Source organism: Dermacentor silvarum, chromosome 10, assembly GCF_013339745.2.
Source record: "Dermacentor silvarum isolate Dsil-2018 chromosome 10, BIME_Dsil_1.4, whole genome shotgun sequence".
Classification (NCBI taxonomy): Eukaryota; Metazoa; Arthropoda; class Arachnida; order Ixodida; family Ixodidae; genus Dermacentor; species Dermacentor silvarum.
Window position 1 is genome coordinate 80134139 of NC_051163.1, and position 24218 is coordinate 80158356.

A 24218-nucleotide genomic window follows, 5' to 3' on the forward strand; every position below is an offset into this window, starting at 1 on the left:
CCGCTGCTGCTTGTAGTGCGTCCTGTATTTCACCATCTGAGCCACTGGTGGCCCAGATGGTGGTATCATCAGCATAAAGCGCATGCCTAATTCCCGGTATGGCATCTAGTAGAGCAGGTAGTCTGCTCATAGCTATGTTAAATAGCACGGGGGAAAGCACCGACCCTTGTGGCGTGCCTTTTCCCGCAAGAGGGATGGAGTCCGAACGTATATTTCCTATACCTATAGTCACAGTGCGATCTTTAAGAAACGCCCGGTGTGGATCAGAGAGCAAACGGCGATAGCGGATATTCTCGCTGACATTAAGAAAAAAAATGGAGCTGGGCAGGCCATGTAACGCGTAGGATGGATAACCGGTGGACCATTAGAGTTACCGAATCGATACCGAAAGAAGGGAAGTGCAGTCGAGGATGGCAGAAGACTAGGTGGGGTGATGAAGTCAGGAAATTGGCAGGCGCTAGTTGAAATCAGCTACCGCAAGACAGCGGTAATTGGAGGTCGCAGAGAGAGGCCTTCGTCCTAAAGTGAACATAAAAAAAGCTGTCGCAGTTTCACCTGAAAGGCGAAGCATCAATTGCAATAGCAAACTTGTAGAGAGCTAAACGGAGTAATGATAGTAGCTTGATCAGCTGTATAAACTTGGACATGCAGCAGCACCGGCAACACGCAGAACTGTTGTCGAGCGACGCCGTCGGCGTTTGCCCGCGTTCGTAGAAAATGCTGTGCGGCGTTGGTGACTGTTGCCGGAGCCTCTGATATAAATAGGCACTTGGTGCCGCAGCTAAACGTCGCCTCCCCCCCCCCCCCCCCCTCCCTTTCGCGCGTAGGAAGAAGGCGCGTTTGCTCTACATATATGGTGATTGTAAAGGAGGAAAGAGACGCCTATATATACTTCTGCAGCCCTTAAGGGAGCACGGCGCAGAACGCACGTTTGTTCTCCGCCGTGGGTTCACTCCCCGTGAAATTGTGCGTCCCTCGCGCCCTTTCACTCGCACATACAGTGTTCGGCGCGCGGCGACGATTTCATCTCCATTGACGTCATACGGAACCTCATGGCGACGGCGACGACGACGGCAGAAATCTGCTTTGGAGTGTCCATATAATTGCTATCGCAATAAAATAGGCTGATGATGATGATGAGTTTGCATTGAAGAAGCTTACAAAGCACAATAACTGCATCCTGGTATTAGACATGCGATGTATACCTGCGAAGTCGGGACTTACGTGTCGGGTCGCTCACCGGCTATGTCCGTACTGAGTTATCCAAGTCATCACAAGGTGTGTCAGATATCGACTGTTTGAACACTTACTTACCGATGTCCTAATACTTTCAGGCTTGTTAGCTGCACAAGCAATTACAGGAAGCTGCCAAAGATACCCCATGTGTTCAGATAATGCTAAGAAAGCTTGACATTGGCTACCTTGCTTTCAGGGAAGGGTTTGAGCGCTGTGCGGTTGGGAAGACGAAAAAAGCAAAGCACACGTTAAAACATGGAAATACCTGCGCACGTGCAAATATTCCCCTGGTTTCTTTGGTTCTGTTCTTTCTGGTACCTTTGTCCAATCATTTAGCAGAGGATAGTGAACTGAATTGTTTTCTGGCCTAACATGCTTGGTGTCTCTGTTTCCTTTCTCTCTCTCCTGGCGCCAGAAGTGTTGCTTTCACAAGGGCAATCACTTATCTATCTTTCAGATTATGTTACCAGTCCGCCTAAAGAGTTCTGCTAACCTCAGCTAGCATATATGCTACCTTAATTTTTTTTCTCTAATCCAAAGTGCCATCGTTCGATAATTAAAGGTTCAACATAACTTTCTACTTCGATTCCTCCATTCGCGATCTTTGTGCCCTTTTCAAATTACTTAATTATCCTCGAAGATTCAGCAGCAGCAGATTAGTGTTCCTGTAAATATAATTCATCTACCACATTTTAGAAATTGCTAAAATAAAGTTGAGGAAAATCGGCATTTGCAGCGGCTCAGGACCACCAAATAATTTGACACTTGAACGTGTCCTAGAACGCAGAAGCCAGACACTCTGCCGAGTATCCGGCGAACGCCAACAGGATGTCTATGTTTTTGTGGAAGTGTTTTGTGTAGCGAGACGCTGGTCTTCCCTTTGTTTCGAAGGCACGCGTGCGACGAGTGCATGGGTTGAGCTTGCTGTTGCAACGGTTGGTGACTTCGCCAGCGCGAAACCGGAAGGAGGTTCACCTTCCCACGATCCCACGCGGTGTTCAAGGAGGACAGTGAGCCGTTTACTTGTTCTCGTCCACATATTTCTAAGCCGTGGTGGCCGCAATGGTGTAAATGCCCCTCGGAACTGATGCATTCGATAGGAAACCGGGGAGGGTTGGCATACGCGGTCAACAGAAAATAATGCAGGCTATAATTGTTGTGAAGTGAACGACCAAAAAAATGAGATTGGCAAATTCAGAACAACCTTTCCGGTATAGAGTACACAAGTAGGCAGTGGATGGCTTTTTCACTTGAACATTGCAAAGCGTTGAATATAATCTTTCTGCCTCTTCATTTATGAGATAGCTACCACACACCTGTACGCGTCAAGGTGTTCGTGTATTAATGCCGCACGCGCCAAATAGTCATGTTGCAGCGGTAAGCGCCTTATCATGCTATGTCACGCGTTGCCCTGGGCCGCATCGCCCGCAAGGTGTTTCATAGCTGCCGCAAAGTGCAGCCATCTCTGACCAGAGAATTGGGAGAGACTTTATGTGTTGATCGTGTTCAAGTGATTTTCGCTTTCACGGAAGCAACTTATTTTGTGGTATGACTTATTGCTCGGTGAAACCTCATGTCATGAATGATAGCGCAGACAAGTGATGCTCCTACCTCATTAAATTTTATAAGCTACGTTTGGACAACGCCAGTTGCATGCATGTCTGCCGCACTGTACTAATTTTTGCTTGATCAGAAGCGCATGTTCACGCATCGTCGCTCTCCGAGAGGGAATTGTGCATCCTTCACGCCTCTCCCCCCCCCCCCCCCCAAAAAAAAAGAGACAAGAAAACCTCAACTTGGCCGTTTTCGCAGTTGTGACCGGTATTCCTAGACCTCGCAATGTCAACGGTAATTTTTCCTCTCGCGAGGATGCCACTGAAAGAGCAGCCAGCAAACTGGATGCATTTGCTGGTTGCATTTCTTTTTAGTTCTGAATAATAATTTGATATAGATGAAGAAATATCTATTAAGTCATTTTTTTTCTTGGAACTATGCTAATCTTGCAAAGACAGTAGATGCGAGGCCACAAACATGACCGCAGTGCATGGGCAGTTTGAACAAGTTTTGCAAAGCGCGAGGCGAGTACATAGTAAAGCTATAAGTCAAGTCATCTGTTACAATATTCATTCTATAATTACTTTAATCACAACGTCAACAGTAAGCATAAAGAATACTGTAGAAAAATGCATGGTAGTGCAACCACGTTGTTGTAATGGCAATGCGAGCAAGTTAATACGTTAATATATGTTAATGCTACCTTTCTCTCCCCTTCTCCGTTCCCCCAGTGTAGGGTAGCCAACCGGACACGGTCAAGTTAAACCTACCTGCCTTTCATTAGTCATTTTTTCTCTCTCTCTCTCGCATAAATTATGAAGCAGAACACTCAAGTCATGCTAGTTTAGCTTGATTTTGTAAAGCCAGCGTACCAGTTTTCTTCAATAAATGAATTCGTTAATTGGATGGCACCACATGCTTAAAAGATGAATTTTTATTGCATGTCTTTCCACTTGCTCTAGTCTGTTAATCAGTTGTTTCGGCAATGACACCAAATATAAGCATACTTTATAGCGGCATTCCAAATTTCGTGACAATTATTGCAATTTATATTTTTGTACAAGATGCAATTATTTGCAAACAGGTCGATTTTTGCATGCCATTAAGAAGGCAAATTATTATTGTGCATGATAAATAAAACAGTGCCGAAGACACTGCCTTGGCGCACACATTATGGCACAGGAGCTAAATTGGTAGGTTCACAATTAATTTGTGCAAACTTTGAGTGCTTAGTCCGCCTGCTTTCAATCGAAACGTGTATGTGCATTGCACTTTGTGGTCTCCTGATGTAGACTGAAAGTTCTATTTCGATTAGTTTTATTTTCTGTAGCACACAATGAACGACCTTAGAATAGTCCAGCAATACTTGGTGCGTCCTTTATTGCGTATACACTCTTAAAAACGTTTGCACCCTTTCGGGCTTGTGCTACAACAATAATCGTCATCTGCCTTTCTCGTATTTCCTTTCTTTAACGCTGCGAGGCCAGTATTTCCAGGTAGCAACCGGCACGCCCGTTGTGAGAGTTACATAGCATTCTCGAGGGGAAAGTAGTGAGTGCACAGTTTTCAAGAAAGGAAACGGAAGTAAGGCAGATGACGTTTCTTGTTGCAGGACAAGATAAGGCCCACAGGGTGCAAACTTTTTTAAGAGTGTGCATTTTGGTGTATGTCGCATGTTATTCCGGTTAGCGGCATCACTGCCGAAAGTCCTCTACGGAAATCGCATCTTCAAGGTCAAATAATATATTTTTGGTCATGTTACTAATTTATGCGTTTTAAAACAGCGCGCGATGAAGGGGGCGAAACCCACATCTTCCGCATAACGCGTTCGTGCTCTACCATGTGAGCCACGGCGACGGCCGTTCTCGAGCCCGGGCCCCTTGCTTGGGCATTTCTTGGTCAGCGAATGTAGTGGCGCTGCACACGCCCCGTCACGAATAAATGTAATGGAAGGAGCATTACTACCTTGGAAAATTTATGAGCCAGAAGGCGAGGCTGAAGATTTCGGGATATTCACAGTGTAGGCCAGAGACAATTGAGCCACAATACAACATTCTAGATGCTGATGTGAGCTAGGATTTACCAGGTACTTTTTACCAGGTACTTTTAGACCAGGTACAGACGATTTCAGGACAACGTGGCAATTCTTTTTTTTTTTGTCGTAACGGGCAATGCAACCCCCCCCCCCCCCCTCCTAGCTTATGGGTCCGATTAAGGTAGAATGAATTGTAGCCATCAAGAGTGAAAGTTGGTCCCTCATTTGGGCAGCAAGTTTCAGTCAACGTTATGTGGTCAAATGTCAATTGTAATTGTTCTAAATAGAGTGCGACGTCGTCTTTTTATAGGTAATTGACCTGGTGTTAATATGTTCATATGTAGGAGTAAGCTGCTGGTTTGGTTATGTGAGCAGACATCTCGAGGAAAAGCAAGCTCTAGATAATCCATAGTGAACAGCTATTCAAACTTTCGGGCAAGCACAGCAATGGACATTACGCCAGCGCACAACCTCTCTGCCCTTCAAAAATCCTGTCGATATCAGGCTCGCTTGGTATGTGTACAGCAGGTGTTTCGTCAGACTGCTTAGTATATATCTTTCCGTTGAATGACCACACCGATTTCCATTACATTCCTTATTTCTTTTTGACAGCAATCGCGAGCAGTTTTTTGAACTTCTTGCAGAGATGCTCATTGACATACACAGGTGGTGAAAAATAACTTGAGTTGCCAGTGCCTAAATCTGCATTTGTAATGGGTGCTCTCTTTGCTTTCCTACCCGTCTTCAAATCTGAAGGTCATCAGTTCGAATCCTACTCCAGTCCACCACATTTTCAGGCATGTAGTGGTGCCTGACACCGGCGAAAAAAAATATATTGCCGAGAGCTAGTGGGGCTATACTAGTTCAGGTGCAACCAAACTAAGAAGGCCCACTAAGCTTCATCAAAGTCACTCTCTCACCAGAACAGGAATTGGCCTCCCTGGTGCAGTATTCAGCCACTATATATATACCTCCCTCATGACTCCGACAAATGGAGATCACAGGGAGAGGCCTTCGTCCTGCAGTGGACATAAAATATAGGCTGCTGCTGATGATGATAATATCACAGTCGTCGGCGAAAATGCGTATGCTAGAAGTTATGTTGTTAGCTATGTCATTTATGTAAATTAAAAAGAGAACTGGCCCTAATACTGACCCCTGCGGTACGCCCGATATTATTGCAGTACAGCTAAAAATGGGCTCTCTAATCTAGACGTGTTGAAAGCGACTGCGCACGAATTATTCGATGCAAAACATGGCATTATAGACAAGTTGCAGTTTATGAACCTTCTTATTTATTCTTCTGTGGGGCACCCGATCAAAAGCTTTTGATAAATCTATAAGTATAGCATCAACGTAGTGCAAAGCATGCAAGGAGTTATCAAAATCGCTTACTAGTTCAAGTAACTGTGTTTGACAGGACATCTTGTATCTAAATCCGTGTTGTTGTTCAAGCAGTTTTGAATTGAACAACGATGTTACTTTTGTTCTCTGTTCTACTCGGCACACGGCGACTCGCCTCCATGTCACCCTTGCCAAGCGCTAAGTTTACAAAGCAAATAATTCACAGATTCATTTTCCCTTTTCACAACGCCTTGCATCTCTTTGTTAACACTCATAGAGTACTGATCACAGCTGTTCAATCGATTCTCCAATTCAATCACACAGGTTTTCAAGGACAAGTTTTCTAGGTGCCGAGAAGCGTTATCACCGTCCAGCCGAGCAGTTTCTGCGACAGCTTGCTCCAGTTTTATTGCGATAGCAATTATATGGACACTTGAACCGGATTTCTGCCGTCGGCGTCGTCGTCGCCGTCGCCGTGAGGTTCCCTATAGATAAAATCTTCGCCGCGCGCCGTATGCCGAGAGGAAGCGTGCGGAGACGCGCGCTATCACGGAGAGCGAAACGCACTCAATCTCCCACGCGCAAGCAAGGAAGCAGGAAGCCAGCGCCGGAGGGAGCAAGGGGGGGGGGGGGGGGCGCACTTCTCGGCCAACAACCGCGCTCGTCGCTCGCTCGCACCGTCTCTTATCTCCACACGGCTCTGACCTTTAAGTGCATTCGCCGCTCAGTTTCCGTTGAAGCGATAGACCGCACGTACCTTCGCCCGCTGCGGCGTATGCTTACTGCCAGCGTTTTGACAGTCGTTGTCTGCTGTCATTCAGTGTGATCTCTTCGTGTTTGTGCGCGCTCACACCACGCTTGTTCATTCAGTTCGTAATAGTCGGGCCACATTTTCCAACGCACGCTACACACGCAATGCTGCCCGGATCGGCAGTGCAGCGCTACAGGTGTGTCCCTTCGCACGCGCTGCCCACGGGAAGCGCTTCTCATCAACACCACCGTTTCACACGCGCCTTCTCGTGGTCATCGAGTCTCTCTTCATGTCGGTCTACTTACGCCGCAGCACACCTGCTTACTTAATCAGCTCATGTTTACTACAATTCATATTGCTACCAAAGCCGCTCACCTTACTTCGTATGACATTGCTGTGTTGCTATCGCATTCATTGCTTCGCCCTTAGGGCGAAACTGTGACATTTTTTTAGGGACGAAGCTCCTTAGGGCGTGGGTCTGTCCTTCCTCCGATGTAGTATGTAGCCACCTGTAGTGATATGAAGTGTTCACTAGATGGCGTTCCGGTTCCGCTTCCACTTCCGGTTCCGGTTCCACTTCTGGTTCCGGTTCCACTTTGCGCGCGTTCGGTGCGAATGCGGGCAAAACGCCGACGGCGTCGACAATAGTTCTGCGCGTTGCTGGTGCTGCTGCATGTCTAAGTTTATACAGCTGATAAATCTACCTTGAGTCGACCCCATGGCTGCTTCGCATACTACTCAGGGTTCCCCTACGGGAAGATGGTGTAATTTTCTCTCTCATTCCCGACGCACGCTCTCTTTATCTCTCGTCCGTAGCTGTGGTTTACCCGAATGATCCCCCGGTGCTTCGCCCACCCATCATCATTCCCTTCGTGGATATGCTGTGATTTTTTTCTTCAGGTCATCAATAGTGTCATGAGCATAGTCAATGCTTTTAGTCATGTTCTTTTGCTCTGTTTTCAAATCTCGAATTTCATTGCTGAAATTCCTTTCCACACACTCACGGAACATCTTAAGTTCCTGCTACATATCTTCCCAGAATTTCAGACATTCAGTACTCACTTCCTCTTTAAATTTAGCGATAACAAATCAATATTTCATTTTTCTAATAATGTGCGAGAAGTGAGGAGAAAGCAGCACAGCAAATACAAAAAGACAGCTTGGCAGCAATGACAGAACACTTCAAAGTAAAAAAAAAAGAAATTACAAGCGGCCTAATATACTTCGTCACTAACCTGTCCAGAACGCAGATTGCTAATTACGACGTTCACAGTTCCATCGCCGCTGCCAAGTGGTGCAGCCGGTGATGTGAGCGCTCCTCTTGTGCGGTGAATCTCGTGACGTGGACGTAGATGTACCGCGCAGGGCATGGCAGCACGCAGGCGCACAATGAATCACGCAACAACGTATCTATACAGCCAGGGACCACATCACTTTTCCTTCCAGGATCGGGTATCACCGGTGAAAAAAACTTGCGTCACCCTGTACAGAAAGCATAGTGCTTATTACGACGTTCACAGTTCCGTCGCCACTGCCAAGTGCCTGAGGCCGTCGCGAAAACGTCGCCTCTTGCAGACACTTTTGTTCAAGTGACAATAATCGTTTCACCACTTCTGCTTTTTCAATCGCGCTTCATGTGGTACACATGTATGCTTAAAAATAAGCTTTGTCCACGCAGTGCCGGCCTGCTGCCTTACGTTTGCTCGGTGCAAGCATCCGAGGTGCGTGAGTTCATACTCAGGGATTCGGACTCGAAGGTAAGCGACAATCGTGCAAATGGTCCCTATAGCATCCTCTTGCCAACGACTTCGCAAATAAGAACTAAAGATGCCAAACTATTCTTTCCAATATTTTCAGATTCTCGCTGGGGACCTGCTGTGGCAAATGGATGAAATGTGTTTTGTGGTGCTGATAGGAATAGGTAAGGGCTCGTGGATAGCGCCTGGCGTAAACGCTGCGGTATAAATGAAATCCTTAAGAACTCAACAAAGGCGTGTGAGTATTTAGGGCTCCTGTAAACGAGAAACGAAAAAAAATAATCGTGTGTTTTCGCTCTCCAACTCGGTAGCGCCATGGAGCGGGTGAGTGTGACGTTGTGCAGTACAGCCCTTGTCATGTCGAATTTTCAATGGTATTCGAACTATAATGTCAAATTTTTTGTCAACTCTTAGTAACCTCGAAGGACAGATACATATACGCCCTTTGTAAATAGCTTAAAAGTAAACATGACGAAATGTGTCAATATGATGACATATTACATGCGGCAGAAAGCACCAGTGGTACCTAACAACATTGTTGCTTTAAAAGTAATCGATGACAGTGTTCACAAATCCTTGCGTGAAATGACGCTTCCAATTGTTTTCGCAGCGAATTGATGTGCCATTCACAGAAAAAGTATTAACATGTTATTGGGTTTATATTTTACATTATATCGAGACGCATTTCGAATCTTTACATAAGGAATGAACAGGGAGCGCTTTGCAATAAAACGCCGAAAAAGAAACGTTATGATTTCACTTATAATAACGTCTTTGCATAATAGGCCAATACATTTGGAGACCTCTTACAAAGGTGCGTTTTATCGGCTCACCGCTTCATGTCCACTGTCAGGGCTTGCAAGAAGCAAATTCTTGTACAAGTAGCTGCAGAAATACTCACTATCTATAATCAGCCGCGACTTATTTTGAAAGGCTGATTATAGACAGTGAGAAATAGTGAGTTGTGAGTTGAAAGATGCACGGCTGACGGTTGGGCATTTAGTGTTTTAGCTGATAACAGCGGCGGCGAAACACGTAATGATTTGAATGAGAAATTTCTCGCTCAGTGTTCAGTACGAGAGAAGTTGCTAGCAAGAAATACTTGTTGAATGTTTGTACTTATCCACAATTTATTACGAAAACCATTCCTTGCGTCGTACACAAAAGAAGGTCGCTCTAATTTCCAGTTAGGACAACATGCTCACAATTTGTAAGTTACAGAGATGAACTGATATACTTTGCGTGTGGCGAACCTATAGGTAGCTCTGTCAGTGAATTCAGCAGTATTTCGCTGACGCACACAAACTCCCAGAACGCCACACTGTCCGCGGCGTTCGCGCTGCGACTAGCGTTCTTATGCTGATCGCATGGTCACGAGTTTGAGTTCCCGTTCTGGCAGCCTCATTTCGATGGTGGGAAATACAATTTGTTCCGTATCATACTGTGCCGTCTACTACGGCACCTTTCATTACCGCATGTGGCCTCGGGATGTTAAACTTCACGAAATTATGAAAAAAAAAACCGCACTCAAATAAATACCAGCAAACAGCCATCGGTGCTCATTCGCACAAAAACACAAAGCTCATCTCTGAGATAACAAGCGTTCAGCTTGCTGGAAGCGCTCTTACGTCAGCCTCGATCACTGCAGGCATCACAATTGTTTGGATGCTGTGCCTTCGCTTCTGGATGAGCATCTACTCTTGGCTGGTGATGATGGCGTCGGCTGTCAGCACGCTAGCCTTCACAATCACACTTTGGTAAGATCTTCTCTTATAGGATGCACGATTTGGCAGTGCTCTTCGAGAGCGTGTGATGCACAGGGAAGTGATTCTAGGTAATTGTTACAGAGGTAAAATGAGGAAGGGAAATATCCAAATGTATAGGTTGAATTTCCCTTTATTTTTATTTATTTATTTATTTATTTATTTACTTATTTGTTACAGCAATATTAGCCCCCATAAACGCAATGAATATGGGGGGGGGGGGGGGCGGAGACACATCATTTTCATGTAACATACCAAGTTTCATAGAAACAAGAATAAAAGAGAAAAAAATACCTGAAAAATGAAATTGCTATGAAAGCGTAGGAAAATTATGTGACACCATTGCCCACTAGTTACGAGTGGTCCCGCAGCGAGGATAACGCATGCGAGAAGCTGCGTTCACAGTACTATGATGCAATCTCAGAAAAGATTGATCTTTCTCGTTATGTCGCATCGTGAAGTAAGCCGTGCTAAAGAAAGGCGGGGTCAGCGCCCATGTTCGGTATGTGTTTAAACTTACAAACTTCCTATCGTGTACCTTCACTGCTTTAACACGATTTTTAAAAGCGTATAAAGGAAGGAAGGAAGGAAGGAAGGAAAACAAGAGGTGAAAGACCGAGAGGTTAACCAGGTTAAGTGTCTGGTTGGCTACTATGCACAAGGGTGCGGCGTAAGGGCAAAAAAAAAAAAAAAAAAAAAAAAAACAGAAAACAAGAGAATATTTTAAAAAAGGAACGCATCAGTTCGCACATTCCATAGTTTTTTAAATGAGCCCTGTTTCTTTAAAAAAAAACATACTAGCGCTTTTAAAGCAGTTTGTGCAGAGGTCGGCTGGGACCAGGGACCAACAATTCTGGCTTCCGTAAGGGTACGGTTGTCAATCTTGTTGAGAGTGGTGCTGAGGACGTTTCTTTGTGCACTAAAACGATGACAAACACACAAAGGTTTCACTATCGTCTCTTTACATTCGCAAGTTTCGCAATTTGGAGTTGCGGCCGTTCCGATAAGGCAGGAGTACGCGTTGGTGAAAGCTACTGCTAGCCATAGGCGACAAGTGAGAGTTACCTCCCGTCGTGGTAAGCCATTTGGAAGGCGGAGCTTCAGATCACAATCCATGGAACAAAGGCGCTGGTTTTTAGAGTCTGCCGAATTTTATTGGGCCAACCTAAGCTCGCGAGCAAGCGCGCGGTGCTTTCCCGTTGCTTCTGTTCTTGACAACGGGATAGTGTCACAATCGGCACTGGTATGTGAAGATCCAGCCGCTGCGTCTGCTTGCTCGTTTCCAAGGATACCACAGTGACTACCCATTGAAATACGATGTCATGTCCTTCGTCAACTGCCCGATGGTAAATTTCTCGTTTGTCCACGACACGTCGTTCGTGGGGTGCACGGCGCAATGCAGAGAGCAAACTCTGGAGGACGGCTTTGTAATCGCAGAAGATGACTTATTTCTGGTGCGTTTTTTGATCGATCAATTAAATTGCTGCACACCGAGCTGCAAGTTCGACAGCCGTCGTTGATGTCAAGTGCGATGTCCTCAATTTTATCACTGTAGATTTTGCTGGGACATATACTGCAGTTGCTGAATTGGATAGCATGACCGACCCATCGGTGTAAACATGTAAGCGGACACTGTGGACCTCATGTAGTTGCAATAATGCTGCCTGCTTCAATGCTGCTGACGGTATTTGTGCCTTCTTCTTGATGCCTAGATTCGTAAGGAATACATGAGGTTAATGCAGACACCACTGTGGCAACGAAGGCCATGATGCTGGGACGTAATCCAAGGGTAGCGATGCTGCGGGAGTAGTCAGGAGACTGCTAAAACTCTTATGCGGCCCAGTTGTTGGCAGGCAAGCAAGACGGTGAACGCCTATCCTTGCGACATGTCGAATGTGCACTCTCAGAGCGTCGACTACAATATACTTGATTTAGGGTGGTCACGTCCCATGATGATTGTGGCTGCTTGTATACTCTGGATTGTGCGAAGGTTCGTTTTACTGGTGCTTCCCAGCACGGGCATGCTATATCTTAGGAATTCCATAAATAATGGAAGGTACAGCTGTAGCATCGATTGCACAGATGCGCCCGAAGACTTTGCGTTGACAAATTTGAATACATGGGATATTGCAGTCAACATCTTTTTTATATATGTAATATGTGGCGTCTAAGACAAATCACGGTCGATGATGATTCCAATTTTGCCTTCTTTCATGTTTAGTCTTCTGTCATGTTGAACCATTTCTAAAATTCACCTAGCCTTCATTTGGAGGGATGTTGTTCTGGTCAAGTTGGCGTATAGTTAAAGTATGATGGTTCCAGCAAGGTGACGCGATTCTTTACTATTAAAGTGCTGAGATTATAAAAACAAGGCACCCTAGATACCAGCTGTGCCTGTGTTGATTACTGATAAGTTTTTTTTCCTGTTTTGTTTGTTTTTATATCCCACTTTGCTGAAACCATCAGATTTCCTAATTGAAAAAAAAAAGTGAAGATAACAATGGTGCCAATAGTAAGTGAATAACATTTTTTTCGCGAATGTAGGCGAGTACCCAAATGGGGCTGAGCCCTGCCTCACACCTCTCGACCTCTGCACATGCATTGGCTTTATGCACAGGCTTCTTCACAGGCACCCACGTTTATGCTCAGCATATTGAGGCGGCTTCGCGCCGTTAAGTTATGCTAAGACAACGCACAAATCATTACCAATTTTCACTTACATATGCTAAGAAGTTATTTGAATGCCTACGTAGAAAAACGCAACAAACAGACATGGACCGATACAGAGAACACCTTGATGACATTTAACTTTTTTCTCACACAGACGAGGTTAGCACTATGTTAAATTTTCTGCTTAGTTATACAGAAATAGAGGGACCTATTTTTTTAGATACCTAAGACATTGCGTAGCACTTATTTGCAGGTTGGCCTGGGGCAATGACATCACACTATATAGGCGCTCGCCTGGTGACGTGATGGAGCTGTCCAAACACAATGAACGCAGTAACCTGTGGATCGTGGTATTGGTGCTACTCACGATACTCACGGTAGGTGTAACAAGCACTGCTTACAATTGTTGATACTTTGTTAGCTGCTCATAAGTCCTTTGTTTCCCGACGTTCCTTGCCGCCAGCTTTCCCTGATCCAACCAATTGGTTCACCCAATTGATCCAATTGGTTGATCCGATTGATTCAGTACAATTGATCCAACCAACTGGTAATATACAAAACGGGTCGCTTGGTGTTTAGAACACACATAAAGCCGAGATCAGCTATTCTAGTGTAGTTTATACAGCATGGGCCGATAACACTCCCTTCAAGCATTTTCTTTTTTTCTGCACAGATGCGCAAATCCAAATGCATCGCTTGGAGTTGTCGCCACCATCACTGATTTGGCACACTTCAAAACTTTCATTCATAAACATCGCTGAAGTTACGCCAGTTTTACTGTAAACCACCGTATTTGTTTCTACTCCTCTTGAGATGTCCCTGATTTGGAGCTGTTAGGTATCATAATTGAATAAGGTCTGAGCACTTAAAGGTGCGTTGGTGTGTCAGAAGAGAAACATTGACTATGAAAGCGTAAATTTTCGAAATACCAAGTAGTAGCAGCTATTTGCTATTTATGTCCTAGTTTTCTTTATGATACGTATTTGCAAAACGTCCTCTGGTTTCATGAAAGCGACACGGATGAAAATAACCATAAAGTGTAATGTGCCGCTCAATATTCCATGGGTACTCATTAAGAGAATCTGAAGTTTTTTTAATTTTGACTGAGGTTACCTTATTTCTAGTGATATTATCCAATTATATTAGGAGAAAGCTATGGTCCTAGTCTAACAAATTAACTTCTAAGAGCATGCTTACGAGGGAAAACAACTGAAATATACGCAAACAATACAACTGATTTCCAGACATAATCTTTTTTAACTTGCAGGGTGCACACCTATATTGATGAAGCAAGCCTAGGCAAAAAAAAAACAACGAAAAAAAAACGAATGATTTTGAACAAAATATTGTTATCACACGTTAAACGTGTGTATAGAAAACAGCATTAATTTGCGATACACAGGAGAATACTCTGCCGGTACACTTGTCTCCATCAAAACATTTTAGGCAGCTTTGATATTTTGCGCATGCAATTGCGTGTGTACTTCACATTCCTTCATTATCTTTTGGCATGATCCCAGTGTTAAACAAGCCGGTGGTATAAAGGCCAAATTTGTTGTTACAGATCGTCACACTGCTCATGATTGCCGCCGTTCTCAAGAAAGTCACGATGGTAAGGCACGAAGTTAAATCACCAGTTTTATCATCATTACATCATCATCATTAGATCATCATCATCATAATCGTCCTATATTTCTGTTCACTGCAGGACGAAAGCCTCTCTTTGCGGTCTCCAATTACCCCTGACTTGCGCTAGCTGATTGCAACTTGCGCCTGCAAATTTCCTAACTTGACCATCCTATCTAGTTTTCTGCTGTTCTCGACTGCGCTTCCCTTCTCTTGGTATCCATTCTGCAACTTCAATGGTCCACCGGTTAGAGCATTTGATAGCTAACACTAACTGTCTTACTAATTTTGCGCTTGAGAGCTAACCATAATTTGCCACTTGTAGTAAATACTGATGACGGCGCTCTTGGATTAGATATTCTGGACAATACAAACCACCAATTTGCTAACATTGATGGTGTGGAGCACAACGATAATGTAGGCACAGTATTTATGAAAAATTTCCTTCCTGGTAACTGAGTTGAACTTACGTCGCTGCTGTTTGCAAGGAAGAACACGGGGGACGTTTACCACAGGATAGCTCACTTCCCCGCTTGCTTTTCTAACCTTTAAAGCCTAAATCATAACTCATAGGTAGCGTAGTACTGCAGGAAAACAGCTTCCTCGCCACTGAAATTTGTCTCCTACATAATTTACCACCGAAGCCAATTACTGCTTCTTCCCGCGCTGCGCAGATTGTGGGTGTGTTAGAAGAAGCCGGAAGAGCCCTTGGTGACGTGCCTTCTCTTTTCGGCCAAGCTATCATGGTGAGAAATTTACGCTGTGCTTGTCAGTTTTGCTTAGTTTTCGATGACAATATGGTGCTGAACGTTACTGAACAAGAAGATATATGTTGCTGCTACTACGGCGGGTAGTTCTCGAGTAAAGTTATTGGGCCGTGGAGTGGCGCTGATGATTCTGCTCGCAGAAAGGAGTGTCCTCTGAAGTCATGATCCCAGTCTTACTTAGTACTTCCAGAAAATAGTAATTTTAACAACAATAATAGTATTATTGAATAAAGAATAATTTATTTAGTCAATGTGCAAATGTCAGAGAAATTAAAATTCATGAAACGTAACTCACCAAAGGTAACATATACTGCCAACGCATAATCTACATAATACCGGGTGTTCAAAATTAAGCTTTACGGAATTTTTAAAAATCGCCTGTGGCAGGTAGCATAATTCTTATCGTTGAGGTGGATTATCAACACGATAAATCGAAACACGTATTCAACTAATGAACAAAAATTGACTAATGAACTTCTGAGTTAATTGCTTTAAACAGATATTGCAATTGACGAATTTTAGCCGGTGAGCTTGCAAGACACATCCACTTGAAATAAGTTTCCACGATGACACCAGTTTCGAGATATTATTTCCCAAAATGTGGGACGAAATACATAAGCGTACCACTTACTTTTGTACTTCAATGTATAAAACAGCATTCTGGTAAAAAAGTAAGTAGAACAACCGTGCATTTTTACGGTGGGTTTGATGGCGCATACCTCCAAACTGGCGCCATTCTGGAAATTCATCCCAAGTGGATATGCCTGACAAGCTCACCGGCTACAATTCTTAAATTGCAATATGTCTCGTAAAGTAATTAACTAACAATTTATTTAGAGAATTTTGTTAATTATTCGAATATGTCTTTCGATTTCTCATGCTACTAATATCCGCCTCTTCGGAAAATTTCGTAAAGCTGAATTTTGAACACTCGGTAGATTGGAGGAAACTAATTTGCTTATTCGTGGCATATTTGTAATCCTATTATGCATAGGGCTACACTTGTTGGTTTTAAAACCATCTTTAAAGTGACAGCAACCTATCTGTATAGTGCAAGCACTGTACTAGTCCTACAATTTTCGTTTTTTCCGGTGTGTTTATTTAGACATCTTGTGGGCATTTTGCAGTTAGGGTGTTTATATGACGAAGGGATGTTACGTAATTTTTTTTCGAAGAAGACGGCCAGTAAATCTCCATTTGCTATGCGTTACTAATAATTAGGCTACAGCCACTCGCCAAAATATCAACTGTGTTAACGTGTTGTGTCGAGTACACAATGAGCAGACAATGCACTCTCAGTAGGCAATGGTTTAAATTTTTTTATTCGCATTATAATTTTATTTTTATAGGCAAATACTCAATGCGCCCTTCGAAATGTTTGCATGCCCGTTATTATGTGAAATTGTGTAGAGAACTCAGGCAGTTCTATGTTTCAAACTGCTTTGGGGTGTGCACTCAGGTAGAATGTTTTCGGCGAAATGCGAAGGCACCAGTGTAGTCACATTTAGGTTCAGGTTCAAAACCCACAGGTGGTCAAAATTATTCCGGAATTTCCCACTATAGGCGTGCCTCATAATCAGATCGCGGTTTAGGCACGTAAAACCCCATTATTTCAATTTCACACATTTTTTTATAGTGTTTGGTTTTCTACCGTGCTGCACGAATGCCCTTTGTTTCAAGCTGATTATTTGAGTAATCCTTAGCTACCCGTCATGAGCACACTTTTTCAATACGCTCATTTTAAATATAAACAGAAGTAAAATAACGAAAATGCAAGTTGAATATGACAAGGGCTTGAAGAAAGAAACATGTAAGGGGAAACTCAGGGAGGTAAAATCTTCTCTTCTACCTTACGCTGAAGAACAGGAAAAAGTGACGCAAAATACTCGAAAATTGAGAAAGAGAGAAAGACAGAGAAACAGGCAGCGCAGACACAAGATCACGGCCAGTAACTATCCCCGCAGGCTATCACTGCACAGTATCACTTGTAGCACAATGAACACCTCTTTGAGTTACCACCGATATTGCAGGTCTCTTGTCCTAAAGCAGTAATAGTGCGAAAAGAACTTGTTAGGAAAGTAGACGATGAGGCTTGCTGTACATTCTTTCTTTGGCGCGCGGTTTTGAACGCGAAAAAAGGACAGACGAGATACAGTGAAGTGGCCAAAGATGTCAGTGCCTTCGTTGCCCTCAACTGCCACGGGTTATGAGGTCGCCATTCTAAAATAGTTTGTTTTGATATTCGTCCTCGACGATATCACACAAGCGTGATTGCAAGCGATCATCTCTGTACATTGAAAAGAGGACAGTGACAGTGAATGCGTAGAAGAGTCTCCGCGGCACCACAGTCATCACCCGAGGCGCTTTAAGCCCACCCGATGCGCAACGCAAAATAGTTTGCTTGAACCACACCCAGCCACCACTAGCCTTCCGTGAAACTTACGTCGTAGTAGCATTCCATTCTTTCCATCGACTTGGTCATATTGCAGGCAGCCGGAGGAATTGTTGTAATCGCTGGGTTCTGGCTTCTTGGTCTCATCGCCATGCTGTCGGTTGTGCATCCATTCATTGACGACGCACAGCAGCGGACCGTTGGTTTTCATACAGACGGCTTTTTTCTGGTAAGGTACACTTCTGTGCTTTCTGCAGCTGTTTAGATCATGTGACCTTTGAATAGTATACTTCACCTAGGAGCGTGTCTGAATAAATGGAACGGGAGAATCGTGTTTTGTCACATATTAAAGAACAAGGTTGAACTTATAACTGTAGCAAGTTAATTTTTGTATAGCAATGAATCGATGTTTTAAGGAATTATTTAAATTTGCAGAATTATTAAAAGACGTATTAATCATGTTTAGGATTCTGCAACATTAGCACAACATGTGGTATTCATTTTACAACGCTCTGATATATAACACTATTTCATAAACAGGGTTTTGGCAAAATCCTTACAAGCATTGTAACAATTTTATGAAAGGTATAAACTGACAAGCATGCTCATTCACTTCACATGCGCTAGCAGTTGCTCTTGACAGAACTGCCACATGAGGCTTTCGTGCAGAGTTGCGGTTTTGCAAACTTTCTACCTAGTTTCGTTCCTTACCATTCTATACCAATTTTTGTAAGCAATTGAACGCTTAAGTGCAGTTTACATCCTATATTACGCATTTTTGGCTTTCATCTGTTAAGTACGATACATACTGTATTTTCCGTGCTATAGTCCGCACCCGGTATATAGTCCAGAAGGGTGAAATTGTGTCTAAAATATTTTTTAGGGAGCCCTCAACCACTTCATAGTCCACAGGGACGAACTACTATACTGTAAAGTAGAAAAGATAAAATTTGATTGCCAACTAGTTAAGCTCTGGTGCCTTTAATAAACTGCATATAATAGTCAATCCTACAAACCTAACGAGGTGCCCTATGCATTCGTCCAGTTTTCGTGTATGCGTGTTCCATTTCTTGCATCTAGGCCTCAACGTCAAATTGTTTCGTGTTACGCCTTTTCGACGCCAACGCAGCGGTTTCTTGTATTGTGCGCATAAATGAGGATGCTTATAAATACTTGGCAACGAGGTTTCGAGCACTTGCTAAGAATTGGACGCACTCAAAAGCAGTGACTTTACGCATGTCTAGCAGCAGTCGCTTCCGTATCACAAACTCCCAATGTGGGCTGGAAATATTGCTCGTGCTCCGCGACGATCATTGCGCTGCTGATTTCGCTGTGTTTTAGCTCGGGAAACATTTGTAAGCGTAGCGTTGAATTGTTCTCTTCATGCGTGCTTCCGGCCTTAAAAAAATAAAATAAGGCGTAGTCTGCAGCCACTATGATTTGTCCGCACACCACAGCATTTCCACTTTTAAACTTGCACAGACAGCGGAAAATACAGTGCATTCAAATAAGTTGAGTAAGATTCTAAATTGGTTGAGGGGTAGTCTATATTTGTACGTTCTAAATGTAGTTGAATAGTGAAGCCTTAGCTGGCCCTAAAGTAAACCTTCATCTTAAGTCTGAAGCCCACGTATGCCTTGTTGCAGAACTTCGCACAGGTTTCCTTAAAACAAGCCACATTTATTCGGCTGTGGAATCACACCACGACATTATGCATTGTTGGGACTCGCGTTGATGTCCGGTTCCATCCTACCGCGATCCGCCAGTTGTTGGGGCGCCTGCTACTACAACCTCGACCGGCATCTCTTCTAGGTAGCGTAGCGCTGCCGGCAGGCTATAGGCGTCCGGTAGATCATGGCGACCAGGCAGGGCGAGACGATTTTAAGTGCGAAACTTGCACGGTTTATTTCATGTTGAAGGATTACAAAGAAGAGAATGAATGAATATACATGGCGGGGCCGCTTAAATGGGCCCTCTAACAATGAGGCGGGGTTTCGCTCCAGTCACGTGACAGGCAAGTCCAGTTGGGGGGGGGGGGGATGCGGCAGCAGCTCCCTCTCGCCTAGGCGACGTTTCCCCGGGCTTGCCTCCGCTGGCGGCAACCCGAGGCTCCTGAAGACGTTATTCGTGGAAGGCGGGCCTATTCGCCCCCCCCCCCCCCCCCACGCACATGTACACAAAAGGATCAGCCACTCGGGCGTCCCAGTCCCCCCACCTGTACACAAAAGGATCAGACACTACTGTGTTCCAGATGCTCCGGACGAACGTTTCGTAGAAGGCGGGCCTACTCGCCTCCCCGCACCTGCGCACAAAAGGATCGGCCACTACTGCGTCCCGCACGCGACAACCAAGCACGATGGGGAGACCTCCTCCGTTAATCCTTTTAAACGGGCTGTCGTACGTCAACCATAACAGCATGCGTATGTATCGCTGGATCACAAGGGCCTCCATTTTAATTGCACCGTTCATGGTCGCCACAAGAACAAGATGACCCAAAGCTAAATAAAGGTTATTAATAAAAGCATTGCGCCATAAAAAATTACACCATCTTTCTGTAGGGGAATTCCCTGAGTAGTATGCGAAGCAGCCATGGGGTCGACTCATGGCAGTTTTATCAGCTGTATAAACTTGGACATTCAGCAGCACCAGCAACGCGCAGAACTGTTGTCGACGCCGTCGGCGTTTTGCCCGCGTTCGCACCGAACGCGCTCGGCGTTGGTGACTGTTGCCAGTGCCTCTGGGGCGCCTACCGTCGCGCCTCTAACCTAAGCTGCTTCGCATTATCGCGCGCGGAGCCGCAGGTGTCGCCAGTCGTTGAGCAATCCGGAGAGGAGCGGATCGTCGGAGAGGAGAGGAGGAATGCTGAGAGGAGAGGAGATGAGACAAGGAGAGGATGATGCACAGTAGGGGTGTGGACGCACGGCGGTTGGATGGATGGAGGGAGGTAGGGAGGGAGGGAGTGACATAGCCCCGAGCGTAAGATGCTTCGCATCTAAAAGAGCCTTTCGGCATACCCAAAACGTTTGGTTTTGGGGATGACAATCTTCCTGTGATTGTATCTTGCTCTAATGTCTTGTTTTTGTTGTGTTTCTTATGACAGGCCATGTGCCCGCCATATGTATTATTATTCCTCTGGCTGGCCAACATCATCCTGAGCTGCCAGCACTTCGTCGTAGCTAGCACCATAGCCGCCTGGTACTTTACAAGGTCAGTTGTTCATCGAAGCAAATATTACTATTGTAGCCCATCCACACCTGTATTTGTATAGCGCACAAATTCTAGGTTAATCGATTGGGTTGCACTGTTTGCAGAGCCGTAAGGACAATTAGATTTCCGGAGATAACTTTCGCTGCAAAAAGTCGTCATATTATGCTAACAATTGACTGAATTATTTTAGTTACTGCGTCGAGCAGCATGAAAATTATTCTCGGATAAGTTGAATTCCCCAGGTTATCGAGAACATTCGTAAGCTCCTAGAAAGCTTAAGAAAACTGAAGTGCCGCATGAATAACAGATGAAATTTCATCGAGAACGCTGCATCTTCCCCCAAAGCTGCCTCAGCGTGACGATTAGCTGTAATAACAAAGTGCTTTGAATAGCGCAATCTGGTTGTGACCGGAGTATTCGAGACGCACCAGTTAGTGGAACCTTCAAGAATTAGGGGTTTCAGGAGTACCAGATGGTTCTTGGTTGACTATACATGCACATATAGTGCATGCGCCATTTCTAGAAGAAGGAAGCCGAATCACATCCTTTCTTTTGATGCACTCAAGTTTACAGTGCACGGGTTGGCGCTGGCCTAAAGTAATAAGCTTTTCTGGTAAATTTCTGTATATTCATTGTATAGACTGCGTACAAAATCATTGTTATTTAAAAGGAAATTAGGCTAATCAGACTGCAAAGCGGCTTTGATGAAGTCTTTACGCAAACTAATGACTCTCTAAATTACGTTTAGCAAATAAATTGAAAAGTGCTGTTCTGGGCGCCGTAAGTTTGGGGCTCCGTAAGGAAACAAGTGGGTAAGAAGGATGCAACAAGAACCAAACTTGTTAAAATAGTCTTGTATTTCTGTTGTTGAAACGCTTTCTCTTACTCAATCTCGATGGAAATCGTCTAAGCACTGCTGTCGCTTCGTGATTCTATGGCGGTGCAGGCACAAGACGCACATGAGCGCGCCGGTGATGAGGAGCATGCAGCTCCTGGTAGGCTACCACCTGGGCTCGATCATCTACGGCTCGCTGGCACTCGTCGTCGCGGATCCCCTGAGGGCGATCATCTCTGGCACACGTCTCGTGTGAGTGAGTAGAGGCACGGAGTTGCAGGCTAACACTCATCAAAACGAACTCGTAAGAAGATGAGGAGCAACCCCAATGGGCATGTACAGCTGCTGGTAATGGTGCTAGTTTGAACACACACAGCAACGGTGTCTAATTAGGAAAACACACTTTTATGCGTGATGATGTTTGTGGCATACCATATAATCATGGGGCGTGCCGAATGAACATTCGCCTTCTGAGAGGCTATTATTAACGGAAACGAATGCAGTATGTACCAACTGTCTTTTGTTGTTGTTGTTATTGCTGCTTCCATTTTCTTAATGCTTTTCTACTTCGGAGTGATAACAGCGTAGCCCCCGTGTACGCAGTTGCGCATACGCATAGGTAAAGTTAACGAACATTCTCAGTTTGTTTTACCGCTATCCGGGTTGAGTAAGTAGAAAAATATGCCCATTCGCCTTCCATCGCAACTAAAAACACTGGCGCACTGGCCCTAATTATTGGTCGCAAATAAACTGGCTGCATGGATTTCTGAAGCCACTAAGAGTTACTAACGGTTTTCAAAACGTTGTTAGGCAAGTTGTCAACAACAATTTCTTAGGAAATCCTTTGCCGACTCATTGCGTGATCAGCATCTTTATCATTGTCCTAAGTGTAAACATAATGAGAAAGCGACACGTAGTTAGTTCCACTATTTTGCCCAGGGTTACTTTTTTATTATTCATTTTATATGTACATGCGCACACGTCTACAATGGCTAGAGACAACACTTGAACAAACTGCATATCGCTGAGAATAAAAAGAAACCACTGTAAGTAAATACAAATATATGTTTCAAATGCTTTCTTTTCTAGCTGGCATGATAATACTCAGGCGGGGGCGTCAGCCACCAGGCTTGTGAGGCCGTGTTGTAGCTGCCTCGACCGATTTTTGATGCACCTCAACCGCAAGGCCTACATTGTCATGGGTGAGCATTTTTTCATCTCTAATGAATACACAAACATAGTCTTTACGGCTTCGATCCCCTTATAGTAAGCCCAGTCCCAAGGTTCGTTCTGCTCAAAAGCTTCTATGAATGTTTACGCTGACGTGGATGTAAACTGTGAACGGAAGAGTTGCATGGAAGTTCAGTAGTCGACCAAATGGAAGCAGCACTTTCGCGTTTTATTTGACAAAACCACGATATGATTACGGGACCTGCCGCATTGAAGAACCCTGGCTTAACGGCCAATGTTTTTTAACAAGCACTCAATACATGGTAAACGAGCCTATTGTGTATTCCGCCTCCATTGCAACGCGGCAACAGAAGCCGGGATCCGAACAGCTACTTTCGTTATCGATGCAACGCCACATCCACTGAGCTACCACGTACAGCAGGTTGAACGCAAAATAGTTGCAACTTGGGTTTTAAGGAAACTCTAAAGAGTAGCACTAAATACGTTTAAACTGAGAAATTTGGTGACTTTATTTTCTTACGCTGTACAAAGTTGATTGTTAGAATAAAAAATGAAGGCCAAAGTTCTAATTTTCGATTTGCGTGCCTAAAAAGCATAGTGCTGCACTTCAGTGCGCCGTCACCATGTCATAAATACTTTTTCGTATTTCGGCCGTTGCGACTCAGCGAAAGTTCTTGAAACTTTTTATGATCAGTCTTATTAACTATGAATACACTGCAGCCCGTCATTACTCTTAAAGAACCGCGGACAGTCAAATTTTGCTTTAGCTTCTGTGCTTTAATGAGTTGGTCTGTGTCTGATATTCATGGAATGGAACCGTCAGTGCTCCTATGTGACCAATACTTACTGATAGCATTGTCAGCCATCATACATTTTAGCGTCATTTCCAAACGCGCGCCCCAAACCATACGAAACGGCCACCGAATCGCGGCGTCCGCAACTTGTCGCACACGTGAACTCTTGTAGATCTGCGTAAATATGCTTCGTGTGCGCTGCCGGAGTGCTTTCGCAGATTACACACGCACGCACTTTGATTCTCGTGAAGGTTCATTCCAAGTAAACTGCCTCATCCAGCGTGGTTTATGTATCG

At 44.4% G+C, this 24218-nt stretch overlaps 1 protein-coding gene across 1 annotated transcript in view; it reads left to right on the forward strand.

Moving 5' to 3' along the window:
• The first annotated feature begins 3963 nt into the window (after positions 1-3963).
• LOC119431660 (choline transporter-like protein 1) overlaps positions 3964-24218 on the forward strand; it is a 39012-nt gene continuing 18757 nt past the window's right edge. Inside the window, exons 1-11 of the mRNA XM_037699138.2 lie at positions 3964-3983; positions 8599-8677; positions 8778-8841; positions 10326-10434; positions 13364-13487; positions 14675-14722; positions 15411-15482; positions 17993-18124; positions 20996-21102; positions 22049-22189; positions 23027-23139. Of these exons, the coding sequence (XP_037555066.1) occupies positions 3964-3983; positions 8599-8677; positions 8778-8841; positions 10326-10434; positions 13364-13487; positions 14675-14722; positions 15411-15482; positions 17993-18124; positions 20996-21102; positions 22049-22189; positions 23027-23139 (1009 nt within the window). The remainder of the gene's footprint in view (positions 3984-8598; positions 8678-8777; positions 8842-10325; positions 10435-13363; positions 13488-14674; positions 14723-15410; positions 15483-17992; positions 18125-20995; positions 21103-22048; positions 22190-23026; positions 23140-24218) is intronic.